The following is a 16,135-nucleotide window of genomic DNA, read 5'->3' on the forward strand; positions in this document are numbered from 1 at the left end:
CATCATATATTTGGATCAATTTCACTGAACCGGGAAGGTAAATAGGAAGTAAACAACTCTAACTTTGCACAAGTACCTTGTCTGAGTCTCCGTTTCCTTTTTTTATGAATTGAGGAACCTATAATTCCTTTCAGCTCAAAGACTCTGAGATAACAATAGTAGATATTTTCTGACCAGTTAAGTGCACACTGAATGCATCCAATAATCAAGAGAGAGTGGGAAACTCTCTGGAGTTTGTAATGGTATGCTCTCAATTCATCTATTACATAGCAAATCTCTTCTCCTATTTCTAGATATGGTCATTGGACTCCTGGTCATTATGTCCTTTATCTGTACACTTTGCTTTTCATTTTGGAACAGAGTGTAAGCAACATGTATAACTACAGTAATAATTAGGCAAGACATTTTGGAAAACCAGGAATTTAAATGTAAATATGAAACAGGAAACAATCAGAGACAGCATAAACATAATAAATGAGTTCACAGGAAAAACCAGTAGCGTGTGGGTGATGAGTTGCAAGATTCACCTCGATGTATTTCTAGAGAAAGGAGAGAGACCACTATAGTGGGGAAATTGAAAGTTCAGTGGGTGGTATACACCTTCTTAATATAATAGTATCCTCACATCCTTTAAGAATATCATACATGCTTAGAAATTAAGGCATAAGTAAATACCAACTGGTTTGCTTTGTCTCACTCTGCCCCCAGCATGCAGGTTTCCAGCCCTCTGCTCTGCTGACTGTTGTATTATGTCACTAGTCACCTCCCCACTGCTGAAATCAATGACATGTGGCATCTTGATCTTAGCTTAGCCTTCTGGACCATGTTTCACTCCAACCTTCTCAAGAAGCTACTCAGTCTTGATTCCCTCTTCATCTTGTGACCATTCCCTCACTAACTTTCTTTTTCACTCTTCTTTTCCTATCCATCTCCAAGGGATTCTATTCCACGTGTACTCTTTCTTCAGAGAGCTCACAAAACTTCAACTTCCTCACTGGGAAAATAGCGTTCATATCAATCACCAGAGAGATTAAGCACAGCATTAAGCATTTGCATATGGCATCTCTTTTAATTATCATAACAGCTCTCTGCAGTAGCCATTACTTGCTCCACTTTATGCACAAGGAAACTGAGGTTCTGATAGTCTGGATAACATGCCTAAATCCACAACCCTGGTAGTAGCAGAATCAGAGATTTGAACCCAGGCCTGTCTGACCCAAATTTCATGATCTTTTCATCCATCTGTGTATATCAATTATCTACTGCTGTGTAACAAACCACCCAAGAACGTAATGCCCTAAAACTATAATAGCCATTTATGTTGCTCACACATCTGAGATGCAAGCAAAGCTTGGTGGATATGACATGCCTCTGCTCCATGTGGCATTAGCTGGGGAAGCTCAACTGGGGCTGAAGGCTCTGTGTTGAAGACAGCCCACTCACAGGGCTGCAAGTTGGTACTGGCTATTGGTTGGGGGTTCAGAAGCCTCAGTTCCTTTCTACATGGGCCTCACTAAAGGCTGCTTGGGCTTCTTCAAACCATGGTGGCTGGCTTCTAAGAGGAAAGAACCTAAGAGAAGCAGGCAACAGTACAAGGTATTTTTGGGACTTACTCACATAGTGTCATTTCTGCTATACTCGGTTGAGGCAAACAGAAAGGCCCACCCAGGTTCAAGGGGAGGTGACATAGACTCCACTTCTTGAGGGGGAAGTAGCAAGGTAGTAGGACAGCACGGAGGACAGGAGAAAACACTGTTGCAGCCATCTGTGGGAAAAACAAACTGCCACATCATGAGTCCTCTATAAAGCCCATCTATAAAGATGACTTCCAAGTCTTTATCTCCAAGCCATGACTTCTCTTCTCAAGCCAGTTCCACAGTTCTGATTGATTATAGAATTTTTCAAAAACCGAATTCACAAAGGTCTTTGTTAAAACCAAGCCGTATCTTATTCTTTCTCATTTACATTATCGTCACCGTTCTTCCTCATCGCCAATGCTCAATAGCTCACATGTACCTTTGACTCCTGTTGTTCCCATCTCCCCACAGTCAGTTGCTTAGACCTATTAACTCTACTCCATCAGAGTTTTATTCATTCTCTCAAAAGGATTTATTGAATACCTAGTATGTAATTGGCCCTGCATTGGTTACTTTTAGTTACTAGTGATAGAAATACAATAGCACACACAAACACACAAATATGTATAAAAAATATATATATAGTCATGCGTTGCTTAACGACAGGGATACATTCTGAGAAATGTGTCATTAGGTGATTTCATCGTTGTGCAAACATCATAGAGTGTACTTAAAGACCTAAAAAGTATAGCCTTCTACACACCTAGGCTATATAGTACTAATCTTATAGGACTACTGTCGTATGTGAGGTCCATCGTTGACCGAAACGTCATTATGTGGCACATGACTATACTGTCTTTGCTCTCAAGTAGTTTACAGGCTTATGCAGAAAGAATAGACAAATCAACAAAAAGTTACAATTACTATAAGTATCATATTCCAAGAAAATTCAGGGTGCTGAGCTTGCCAAGAAAAGAAATACTAACCTAGATTTGGATGAGTGAAAGAAGAAGAAAGCGAACTCTGATCCAAGTTTAAAGGAATAGTAGTTTTATTCCACCTGAGCTCACAGATTACCAACAGAAATCAAAACAAAACGAAATAGAATGCCATTTAGCTCAGGATGACTTTCAGTTGGTCTGCCAAGAGTCTCTGAAGCACTGAATGATACCCAAAGCTAAACCTCTGTTCAAACATATTTCCCCATAGACTCTTTTTGAACGTGTCCAACCTATACAAGGTAAATTAATTTAATTGAGATTAACCAGTATCACTGAGCATTGTAATGTTTCAAAGTCAGTGTAGAAAGACTTTAAATTCTTTACAGGAATTTGAGAGAGCTTTTTAAATGATGGGGAAAGAAATCTTGTACAGCCCATGTGCTGGTGTCTCGCTTGCTTGCTCTCACACTCATTTCTCATTGTTTGTTCTGTCCCCTCCTCTCTGTGTCACAGGAAACTGCATTTCTGGGCTCCCTTGCTAATGTGTCTCTGCTTAGTTTAGGTCCACGGGAAGCTCTGGTGGAAAACAGGAAGGGGCAAGAAGGCGAGAAGCTGGGGTGTCTCTTCCCTCTCTCTCTGCCTTAGCTGCAGCTAGCAGCAGCTACATCTCCTCCTGCCAGAAACACCCAGCTGTCTGGCTGGGCAGCAGCACCTCCTGTGGTTCTCATTGCCTCCATATAACCCCAGATTCTGGGATTAGGTAACACGCCCTCCTCCCTATGGACTTCCAGCCCTAAGGGTGTGGCCATCTCTTGCTCTCGCTAACCTCTGGTGGTCTCAACATCCTCTAGCTGCCATCCCATATATGACCAATTCTATCACAATTCCTTCCATTTGAAAGATTAGAGTGTCTGGTTTTCTGACTGCACCCTGACTGATACACCTAGCTAGGTCACTTTTAAAAATTATTTTTAATTGTGGTACAATACACATAACATAAAATTTATCATCTTAATCATATTTAAATGTGTAGTTTAGTGACATTAAGAAAATTCACACTGTTGTGCAACCATCACCACTGCCCATCTCCAGACCTCTTCTCATTTGCAAAACTGAAACTCTATACCCATTAAATAACAACTCCTCATTCCCCCATCCCCACAACCACCATTCTACTTTTTTCTATGAATTTGACTACTCTAGGTACTTCATGTAGGTGGAATCATACTCGATTTTTCCTTTGAGACTGGTTTATTTTACTTAACATAATGTCCTGAAAGATCATCCATATTGTAGCATGTGTTGAATTTCCTTCCTTTTTAAGAATAAATATTCCATTGTATGTATATACCCATTTTGCTTATCCACTCATCTGCTGATGAACTTTTAGCAATTGTGAATAATGCTGCTAGACACATGGGTAGACAAATACCTCTTTGAGTCCCTTACTTGTTCTTTTGAGTATATATCCACAACTAGCATTGCTGGATCACATGGTAATTCTATTTTTAATTTTCTGAAGAACCACGAGATTGTTTTCCATAGTGGCTGCACCATTTTATAGCCTCACTAACAGCACACAAGGGTTCTAATTTCTCCACATTCTTGCCAACAATCGGTATTCTCTGTCTTTTTGATGGTAGCAGCCTTAATGAGTGTGTAGCAATCGTTCATTGTGGTTTTTAACTCATTTTAATACGAGAGAAGTTGACTTTGAGTCGCAAAAATCACTGACTCAGCTTTGTCTTCTAGTCATATGGTGAGTGATAAGCAGGGTTTCTGGCATTAAGCTTATGGCTGCTCTATGTTTCCATGACAAGTTAAAGTAAGAACCTTACCAGCACCCAACAATTGAGGCCCAGTGAGGATTTTAGAGTAAGATAGTCCTTCAAATCCCACCTCAGCCACTCTATGACCTTGGACAACTCAGCCCATCTCTCTCTCTGATCTCAGTTTTTTCATCATTACATTGTGAATAATAACCCCTGCCTTGCACAGCTAGGAGAATTATATTTTCCTTACATATTTACTTATATTCCAGATTCTTAGTTTTAAATATTTGATGCTTCGTAGCTTGCCAGCTTGTTTATATAGTTAAAACTTCACATGCTCTTGTTGACACAGTATCAATAAAAAGAACTGAAAATGTGCACATGATGCCTTCCCAGGTGGCTAAGCTTCAGAGAGATGATTAATTAAGATAATTAATTATATTGTCAGTCCTGAGGTCTGACAATATAATTTCAAATCCTAACTCCACCACCAGTAAATGTGTGACTTTGTAAAGTTACCTAAATTATTACATTTCTCTGAGCCTGAATTTGCCCATCTGTAAAATGGGTATAATAATAATTAGTTCCTCACCTTTGGGTTATTGTGAGGATTAAATAATAAAACTACCTTAAGCTTTTACTTATCACATTCATAAATATACATTAAGTATTATTAGACTCCATTTCATTTGCAAATTTAAAATGCTAATGGATCCACTCTTGAAAGATCCCTTGAAACTTTTTCACCTCATAGAGGGGATTCTAGTTTGGGTATATCAGACACATTGATAAAGAATGCTTCTGCCTCATCTGCCTTCCCAAACTCCAGGATGCCTAGTAACTTTGAATTAAGTTAGGTAACCTACCTGTGTAGGTTGGACAAGCTCCAGGGGACTTGTCTTCTCTCAGTGTGCTTGAATGGTGGAACTCCGTGGCATTGTGCTTTTTGTGTAGTATGGGAAGTCAGAGTCTAAATTTTAATTAACAACCCAAAACAGGGCCAATCATGGTCTTCTTACAGGGCAGCACTTTTGCTCAACCACAGTTCAAACCTCTCAGGAGTGTATAATGAGCCCGACTCATTCACTTCTTTTCTAAGAGAGAAAATAAAGCATAATATCTACCTCGTTCATTCATCCATTCATTTCACAAACTGTTCTTGAGGACCTGTGCCAGGCACTAAGAGATATACCAGAAATACAGAAATGCAAGACACAGCTCCAGCCCTCTAGGACATCAGGAGACTGACAATCATCACAAGGTGCTATGGGAACCCATGGGGCATTGAACTCAGTCTGAGGGGTCTGGGAGGAGGTGACAGCTGGGCTGAATCTGGAAGGACGAGGAAACATCAACAAGAAAGAAGAAAAGGGAGAGAGTGTGCTGTTCAAGGAGGAGAGAACAATGGCTACAGAGGCATGGAGGATGAGAGTGAAGTGGCATATCGTGGGGACCTCAAGTGTATAAAAGAGAAATGAGAGGTTGATGCAAATGTTGGCTGCATCCAGATCACAAAGGAGTTCTGTGTCATGGTAAGGAGTTCAGATGTTAGTCCACGTGTACTATTGGGGAATGATGATGGTATTTTAAGTTGAAAATAAGAAGAGGTGGGAGATTTCTATGACAGTTCTATGGTGAATAAGATTAGAGGGCAGGGAAACCAACTATACACCAGAGCAGTGACAGAAGAAAGAAATACGATTTAGAAGTCAGTGGCCACAGAAAGAAAGAGAAAGCACTGGATTCTAAATTAGAATTAGAAAGTATGATCAACAAGACTGGTGAGTCATTAGATGTACCTGTTGCTTCTAAATTAAGCGTTCCAAGATCATTGAGCAAACTATAAATATCCTCTGACCACGTGTGAGTACACCAAGCAAGGTTTCAAAAGATGGCCAAAATACAAGCAAAATCTTCATGCCATGTGGCCATCAGATTTCAACCAATGATGACCTATCTATTTTACCATCAGCTGTGCATTGGAATATCAGAGGTCAACAAATTCTATGGACTTATTGTTGAGGAGAAAAAAGAAAAAAAACGCCTTCCTTCAACTTGGTGCAAATTTTTCTTCTATGTTTACAGTGTTACTCATTCTGAAGGTTATCTTGAGTCTTTGTCATGAAACTAACTATACGCTTTTCTGTGTCAAATCTCAAACATCCAAAGACTATTTTCCATTGTCTTTAAGCAACTCTTCAGTTAACCTTGTCCTCCTTGAGTAACCCACTCCCGTGCTTAAAACTCTTCCCATGATGAAAACTCTCGTCACAACTACAATAACTGTCTCATATGGCCAGGTAAGTCTCTTTCCTCTCATGCTATTTGGAATGCATTGAAGAATAGCTCTTGTACCAAAGGCACAGACTTGCATTTGACTAGATCTTATGAATGGAAATGACTTCTCCCTCAGAAATCAACGCAAGGTGAACTACACAAAATATAATTTGCTGAAAATTACACTTCACAGGTTCCATAGCTAATCACTCAACATTTATAAATAAATGAGTTTTGGTTTGCAGTGGGAGTCATAACAACCCTAAACACCAGTTCCAGAACTAGGCTTCTCTTCAACATTTTCTTGCCTCACAGTTTGTATGCATATTTAGAACAAGGCAACCATTTTGGAGTATATAACTGAAAGACACTCACTATTACAGGACATAGTTATCATGTTTTATAGTAACTTCCCATGTCAAAGAAGGTCTTCATAAGCTGGATGACTGGCTCCCTCCATGGTCAAGTACTGGCCACATTTTGAGAAGATATTGGCAGGCTGGGCCACGGGTATTATTAGATGACTAGAATCCAGAGCCAGAATCCAGTGAAACAAAAAAGGGGATCAAGAGTGAAATGTAAGATCAATTCAAGGCTAGGACCAGAAAGGAAGCACAAGCTATTTGTTTCAGTAAAGATGTTTTGGGCTGCAAGTAACAAAAACCAACTCGAACTGTTTTAACAACAAAGGGAATTTATTGGTCCATGGAACTAAAATGTCTAGAAATAACATTGATTCTGGCACAGATTGAACTGGGCTTTGGCTTTATTTCACTATTATTCTCTCGGACCTATTTTTCTCTGTTGTATCATTTTTGTCCGAAGGCTGGCTCCACACTTATTAGACTAAAGTATGTCACATACCCTCCCTTGAACTAATCACAATAGCCAACAAAATATGATTATCTGACTGACATAGCCAATTATGTCCTGCCCCCGGATCTGGGGGTGGCAGTCAATCCCATCAAACCACATGCCTGCCACAACAGAAAAGGGGTGGAATAGATGCTAGAGAGGCATCAGTGTCCTCTGCAGTACCCACTGAATCAGTGGTTTATGAGAGCAGAAGGGTGAAGCCAGAAAAAAGAGAAACAGAAGAACTGAAAGCAAAACAGCCATGGCACCAACATCAGACTCATTCCACTAGGCACAAGAGAACCTCACACTGGAGCAAAGCTAGCCTCAAATGCTAGGTTCATTATATTCTTCTTGCTGTAGCAGGTAACTAAGAATAACTCCTTAGGGAGGATTGAAGCCAAGGTACGCATTCATGACAATCACTTCCTGATTTTAATTATTATGAAAAGAACAATGATGGTTATAATGCCAGATAGCTCATGGCAGTAAATCATCGCTCTAGAATAAGAAAAAGAGGCATTCATTTTTTCAAGCAACTAATGGACTATTTAGTAAATGTCTGTTCTTAAGGACAAAGTAGAACTCTGAAATGCTAAACATTTCATTAAATAAAACAGCTTGTTTCCTAAGAACTGCACTATGTGCAGTGACAGGATGTTCCAGGACTGACTGATTCCTTTGATAGGAACAAGAAGTTTACATGCCAATGTTGAATAGGGAAGGGGGAAGGGTCACAGCCATCAGGACAATGCATTTTACAATTTTTCAAGATCTGAGTACAAATACCACTTGTTTTGTGTTTGCTTATATCAAGAAAGTCCATCTAAGAATAAATCAATTAGTAAGTATCTTGCACAGCACTTGGCAACTATTAGGTGCTCAGTAAATGTTCATTGAACTACAGTATTTATTGAGCACCTCATAAGTACTGTGACAGGTACTGATAGTGGTTTGGCAGATCCTGTACATAATCCTGGCACTCACCATTACCGAGTACATGGATGGCTTCTTATTATAAGCATCTGAGACTCTGCTCAAGGGAGATGCTTAGTCTATATATGGGGCAGGCTGGAGGTGCTGGGCAGTTGCCGTCCCTGGCAGCAGTTCTCAACCAAGGATGAATGGTAATCGATAGATAAGTGCCCCAGCTGCTTTGCCTCTCAGGTGGGACAGCTCTGAGGCATGTTCTGTGCTGTCTCACAGAGGTCTTGAGTAAGACTGAGCCCCCATAGCTCACAGCACTAACCTGCTCATTAATATACACTGCATTGGCTTCCTTCTCTTCCTTTTCTCACTCTCCCACTCTCCTGCCAATGCTTCCTGGGATCACATTCGAAATAAACTGCTTGTGCTTGTCTCATGTTCAGCTTTGGAGGAACAGAGCCTATGACAGTAGTCCTCCTAAGAGCCCATTATCCCTTTCTTCCTTGCTAACAGAATCCTAATATTTTGGGGAGAGGTAGTAAGCCAAACCCCAGGAGATGGATTGTTATTGGGATATGCCAAACATGACATTCCCATTTTCAGCTTTTCCAGGCAATCTTGCAGCTACAAGGATGTGGTATGATCGCTTTAGCCAATGAGATATAAGCATAAAGCTGATGGAAATTTTCTGGAGAAGCTGTTATCTCCTGATAAAAAGCTATGGATGCAACTACCCTCTTCCTGCCTTGAATGGTGCCATTTGATATTTGCTGCAGCAAAGAGATCCATAGCAAAGACTTTGCTGGCCCCAGCATCATTGACCGACTGAACCAACAAGAGCAATGACCCATCTCTGCGATCTTTTGTTATGGGAGAAGTCAGAGCCCTATTTAAGTCAACTTCATTAAGTTTTCTGTTACATGCAGCCAAAACCAATTCTAATCAATACAAATACCTAGCACTATGTTAAGGCATGAAAGAGATCAAGAAGGAACAACCCATGACTGTTTCCCTGGGCAGTGAAAACTGTTATAATTAGAACCATTTTTAACTCTAAGATAATGCATATGATGTAATAGTTTGTTCAAGTACAAGTTGAACAACTAGCTGGCACAGATTCGAGTACTGTGGAGTGTTTGAGGCTAGAGGATCCTTTAGGTCCCTTCCAATTTCAAGTTTCTATCATTCATTCTCTTACTGTAGGGAAGGAAAAAGTCATAGTAGTATTCCTGGAAAGGTTCAGGGAAGACGAGAAGAAAGAAATGGGCCTTGAAAGGTGGATGGGATATGAATAAAGTGAAATAAAGAGTATTGCAGTCAGAGCAAGGGGTTGGAAATATATGCTGCAGAAATACTGCTTATAACTTGGAAATTTCATAGTTGAAAGCCCTAAACTTGGACCACTACCCCCCAAAATAAAGGGGGAGTTCAACTGCTGCTCATGAATTTCAATGTAGGCATAGATGTAGACATATTAGCCATTTCAGAAGAGCACATTTCAACTGAAATATCTGCTATGACTGGATCCAGCTGATTTTGCTTTTAAACCCTTTTAGGAATCTCAAAATCAGTTCAATGGATAATGACAAAAGTGTTAACTTCTGTTACACCACTCTCTGAAGATGAGACCGGGATGTCATCAGGTGTGGCATTAAATGCCAAGCTGAAAAGAAAGTGGAAGAGACTGATGCGGTGGAATTCAATGATACTAGACCCCTGAGAGAAGTCTGTTGTCACTGCTTGCCATTTACAGCATCTGTAACTCATTAGCTATTCCTCAGCAAAACCCCGTGAACTAGAAGCATTTTTTCTTTTAAATGAAGAAACAGAAAGAGGATCAAGGGATAAGCTCAAAGTAACTAAAAAATCTTTTCAGTAGTAAGATAAACAAATGTTATCATGAGTCTGAAAGCTAGAGTTCTGTGGTGGGAAGAAATACAGGGTCCCTGCTAACTCTAACCAGGACCATTGACTGTGTATTACAATGACAATAAAAACTACCAACATCTATATTTTACAAAGTGCTATCACATATGCTACCTTATTGAAACTTAAAAAAAGCCCCAGGAGGTAGATAAGTCAAAAATTAAATCCCTGATTCACAGAGGAGGAAACTGAGGCTCATAGAGGTTAAGCAATAAAGTCATCTAGCTGGTAAGGGACTGGAATTCAAGCCTTCTAATGCAAACTCCCATTCTCTGTTAACTCTACCCTGCCTTGTAGCTTTCACCACATGAAACCAACTTGGCCAATTTTGGTTAGTCTTGGAATACCCAAGATACAGGCCAACACACAGATATGTAACTTGTTAGAATCTCTATAGATAAAGTAATTAATTCACTTACTCACTGAACAATTTAGTAAATGCTGACCACAGGCCAGGCACCATGTTATGTGCTGTGGATCCTGAGAGAAGGTCCTTGCTCTCAAGCAGGTTACAACTCCTTTCAAAGGCTCTAGGCATCTTTAAATCACTCCTCTCACACCCGAGGCAGAATGTCTTTCCCAGAGACACACTTTCAGCTGGCGCTGGTGTTGGGGGCAAGACCTGCCATTGTTTTCTGACTGGATCATCAAGAACAAGGTGGTCTACAGAAGTGAACAAAAGAGAGTGGTGAAAGAGGCATAGGGATTGACAAATTGAAATGGCAAGCAATAGGATATATTGGAGTACATGAGGAAGCCATTTGGTATAAACCTAATTCAGCCTGACTTTGTTTTTTTTCCCAAAAGGGCCTGACTGTGGCCATTGAGCATGCATTGTATATCTGCTTAGACATTTTGTGATAAAGGTGCAACTTCCCTCCCCCTCCCAACATTGGCATCTCCTTAAAGATTAAGCATCTTTCTTTAGGCTGGGAACTGATTGCAGCGCTCATCTGTGACCGCCCAGCTCGAGGCAACAGATCTGCCAGCCTGCGGGGTTCACTGAGACAGCAGGCCTGTCTGCTGTTTCCATCAATTGCTGTGCTGACACAGCAGCCTCGTGACTATTGTAAAAGGGACATTTCAATCATATGTGAAACATACTCCTTGAGGGTATACAAGCACCCTGTATACCCCCACTTCTTTGGAGTGCTCTGTTCCTTTGTGGAAAGACTCTCCCGGGTTATAATCCTCAGATTTAAGCTCAGAATAAACTCACCCAAATTTTCATTTATAGATTGGTTATGGATTATTTTCGTCGACAGGATCCAGAGAGAAAGGATACATGTCAGAAGCTCTACAATAGCAATGTCCAATAGAACTTTCTGGGATGATGGAAATGTTCTATATCTGTGCTATCCAATTTGGTAGCCACATGTAATAGCCACTTGAAATGTGGCTAGTGTGACTGAGGAACTGAATTTTTAATTTTGTTTAACTTTAATAATTTTTTTTTCTTTTTTTTAGGAAGATTAGCCCTGAGCTAAGTACTGCCAGTCCTCCTCTTTTTTGCTGAGGAAGCCCGGCCCTGAGCTAACATCCATGCCTATCTCCCTCTACTTTATATGTGGGACGCCTACCACAGCATGGCGTGCCAAGTGGTGCCATGTCCGCACCCGGGATTCAAACCGGCGAACCCCAGGCCGCCGAGAAGCGGAATGTGCGAACTTAACCGCTGTGCCACCGGGTCAGCCCCTAACTTTAATAATTTCATAACCACATATATCAAGTGGCTATCATATTGGAGAGCACAACTCTAGAATATAAACTAAGAGCTGAGCAACTGGAGCTTGCTCTGCATCACAGGGTAGGAAGAGCCATAACTTCTATTTGTACAGAGTTGGAAATATATTTCCTTTCCAAAATTCCTCATGGGGAGAAAACTGTCTTTCTTTGGAAAACTACCTTGGTAAGCTAATTGAGGTAACAGTGTGGCTGTGAGAACGTGAGTATTGTACTAGTTTAAGGTTTCTGAATCTCAGCACTATGGACATTTTAGCTTGGCTAATTCTTTGTTGGGGGTGAGGGCTGCACCATGCATTCCAGGATGTTTAGTAGCGTCCCTGACATCTACCTACTAGATGCCAGTATCATCTCCAATTGTGACAACCAAATATGTCTGCAGACATTGCCAAATGACCCCTTGGGATCAAAATTGCCAGTTGCTGAGAACCAGTGCAATAGTTCAAGTAACGAAGCCATGGCCAAGTTGCTCTGCAGGACAAAAAAAGAAAAAGTAGAGTTTGCTCTTGAGAAGGAGGTGGAGAAAAAAAGACTTGAGTATGAGAAGTGCAGGGAAAAAGAGAACAGTCTGAAAGAGGCATGAGGTGAGCATTGTGGGTACACTGGGTAAAGAACCAGTGAGAGTGCCCAGTGGTATACAGCAAAAGAAAGTTCAAGAATAAGAAATCCAGCTCTTCACCTTGGAGCTATTTGCAATACCATCATGTAAAATCCTCTTTAATATCCTCCTACACATGCCCAGTAAGATTTACTATGCTTTACCAATGTTTCTGCGAGTAGATTTTTGTTGAAATCAAGAAAGAAGTTAAGACTCATGCTTGGACTAAATTACAAACCTAAAGCAGGTCCATGGACATACAGATGATGATGATGGTGAAGATAAAGCTTGAATTTACTGAGTCCTTTTCATGCACCAGGCAATGTTCTGAGCATACCTTAGAACATATCACTAACTCCCTATGACATAGGCACTATTATTAGTCCCACTTTACATAGGAGGATATCAAAGCCCGGAGAGGTAAATTGCCTGTATCAGTCAGGATTCAGTTAGGGAAGCATGAGTATTATGGAGTCAGAAATGTATTAAAGCAATGAGACCTTACAGAATTGTAGGAAGAGCTAGAGAAATAAAGGTCTGGAAAAGGGACATTGAAGGGCCAGAGGAAAGTCAGTAACAGGGATCACGGCACAGGTGGACAAGTGGAACTGGCAGGCACATCCTGCAGCTGGGCTGAGATCACAGTTTGGGGCCAAGTATTTGCTGGTCAGTGCCCTGTAGTCCAAGAATGGGATGTGGAGCGGGGAAAACTGGGGCAAGGTGGTGCCCACAGGCACACTCAGGTCTATCTCTCACTACTGCTGTCTCCCTGATGGCTTTTCTCCCTCAGTGTAAATTCAGTTAGAATCCTTTTATCAAACAGCTAAAAATTAACTCACAGACAGACATTCACACATTTATGTAAGTAGATGTTCATCCAATATTATTCATGAGCATAGAAACATGTTCCCTATTATAAACAAAACAATAGGAGGTTACATTAAGTTATAGTATAGATCAAATTAAGTTGTTTTTAAGACTATTTAATGATATGGGAGAGATTATTAAATGGAAATGCATATGTGATGTGTGCGTATACCAAAGATACAATTTTTATAAAACTATTCACACACCCACACACAGACAAATGACTAGAAGGAAGTACACCAAAACCCCAGCAAGGGATTATGGATTATTTTTATTTTCTTCTTCCTATGTTATATTTTTCTCTGAGTGATTATATAGCAAGTTTAAAATTGTTTAGTGTGCTTCCTGCATTTGTTTATACAGGCTTTCTTGTTTGCTGATGTGTATGTATGTATTCTGCCTTATTGCCTAAGATATCTACAATTAAAATTCTTTGCCAAAAAACCTCTACTTTTTTTATTGAGGTCACATTGGTTTATAACACTATATAAATTTCAGATGTACATCATTATATTTTGACTTCTGTATAGATTACATCATGTTCACCACCAAAAGTCTGGTTGCCATCTGTCACCATACACGTATCCTCCTGTACCCCTTTTGCCTCCCTCAAACCTCCCTCCCCTCTGGTAACCACCAATCTGTTCTCTGTATCTCTGTTTATCTTCCACATATGAGTGAAGTCACATGGTAATTGTCTTTCTCTTTCTGACTTATTTCACTCAGCATAGTACCCTCAAGTTTCATCCATGTTGTTGCAAGTGGCACAATTTCATCTTTTTATGGCTGAGTAATATTCCATTCTGTGTGTGTGTGTGTGTGTGTGTGTGTGTAGATAGATAGATAGATAGATAGATAGATAGATAGATACCACACCTTCTTTATCCATTAATCTGTTGATGGGCACTTACGTTGCTTCCAAGTCTTGGCTATTCTGAATAATGCTGCAATGAACATAGACGTGCATATATCTTTTCAACTTAATGTTTTTGTGTTCTTTGGATAAATACCCAGAAGTGGAATAGATGGATCACATGGTAGTCTTAATTTTTTGAGAAATCTCCATACCCTTTTCCATAGTGGCTGCACTAATTTACATTCACACCAGTAGTGTACAAGGGTTCTGTTTTCTCCATATCCTCTTTAACACTTGTTATTTCTTGTCTTTTTAATAATAGCCATTTTTATGGGTATGAGGTAATATCTCATTGTAGTTTTGATTGGCATTTCCCTAATAATTAGTGATGTTGAACATCTTTTCATGTCCCTGTTGGCCATCTGTTTATCTTTGGACAAAAGTCTGTTCAGACCCTCTGCCCGTTTTTTGATCAGGCTGTTTTTTTGTTGTTGAGATGTATGAGTTCTTTATATATTTTGGATATTAACCTCTTATCAGATATATGATTTACAAAAAAACCTCTCTTTTTAAAAAAGATTATGCTAATTCACTTACCAAAGAAATGAGGAGAAAAATTTAAAATCCTTGTTCAAGGATTGAAGCTCCTTGAGATGAAGGAGCTCTGTTTGGAGGTCACAGCTGGCACCCCCGTTCCTGTCCTCAGTAATGCAATAAAAAGGGCCAGGACTGTTCCTGCTTCGGAAAGGTCAACTGTGGTGCTCAGAGCCTCAACCTCAACTATGGAGCACCACTGTCTTCTTTTCCTCTCTCCCCTGACCTCCCTGCCCCACCTCACATGCAAGATTGAATAGACCAAGCCGGGCTTCATGTTCTGGAGCATTAAATAACTGAAGACCCTCACCTTCTATTAGGGTCATCTTTGAGTGTGGCTTGGCACTGTATTTTTAGGGAATAAAGGATGGTGAAATACTTCTGGTCAGGCTCTCACTCTCACCCGCACTCTCTCCTGGTGTCCTAAAATTTACTTCCTGTCACCAAAAAGACTTCCCTAGGATTTTCTGCTTCTGATGCCTGTTATGCTAGTGGCCACGATAGAGCAGTTAGTTGAGGAGCAGGCAAATGTACTGGAAGGATACCTCTAGTTATACAAACTGGGAAGTTTTCAATGGGTTGCTTCCATATTGGTTCACTGGAAACCCTGACACATGGAAGGTGCCCAGGAATGGGGTAAAAAAGAAGAGGAGACTCATGTGGTCAAGCAGAGAAGCTGATCAGCATAAGTGAGAGCCCTGGCCTCCCTTCCTTGTCCACGGATGCATACATGATGGATAAATGTGAGGAAGCCGTATGAAAGTGGTATGGGCTTAGCACCGTTTCCCCTGGAGTAGTGTCATGCCTATATATTTCATTGATCAGGAAATTTAATTTCCTTTTTGTTTTAGTTCTCCAGCAATGAGATCCTCATTGAATTTCAGAGTCTCTGCACAATGACAGCTCAGTTTCTCACTGGGTGACTTGGAATTACACACATTTGGCACAATTGGCTAAATCGTTTTCATCCTCTTACCAGCAGGTTCCAATCATGGCAACCTAATCAATCTTCTCGCTATCTACATTAATCCCCAAAATGACCCAGATAATCCTATTGGCTGTAGTGCAGGCCAATCACAATTTACATCAGACCATCTGGTGACTGTGTCTCCTCCAAGAGTAGCCCCAGAAGGACCATCTGCTTCGATACTCCGTATGTCCTGCTGAAGGAGGCGAAGGTTGAAGCCGACCACACACCAGCA

General features: G+C 40.5%; 1 protein-coding gene across 1 annotated transcript in view; it reads right to left on the minus strand.

Moving 5' to 3' along the window:
- Nucleotides 1-5,243: 5,243 nt before the first annotated feature.
- The window catches only part of ZCWPW2 (zinc finger CW-type and PWWP domain containing 2), a 168,256-nt gene continuing 157,364 nt past the window's right edge, over nucleotides 5,244-16,135 (minus strand). Inside the window, exons 8-9 of the mRNA XM_070238091.1 lie at nucleotides 10,699-10,938; nucleotides 5,244-5,384 (exon numbers count right to left, since the gene is read on the minus strand). Of these exons, the coding sequence (XP_070094192.1) occupies nucleotides 5,374-5,384; nucleotides 10,699-10,938 (251 nt within the window). The 3' untranslated portion in view covers nucleotides 5,244-5,373. The remainder of the gene's footprint in view (nucleotides 5,385-10,698; nucleotides 10,939-16,135) is intronic.

This window comes from Equus caballus, chromosome 16 (genome assembly GCF_041296265.1).
Source record: "Equus caballus isolate H_3958 breed thoroughbred chromosome 16, TB-T2T, whole genome shotgun sequence".
Taxonomy (NCBI): Eukaryota; Metazoa; Chordata; class Mammalia; order Perissodactyla; family Equidae; genus Equus; species Equus caballus.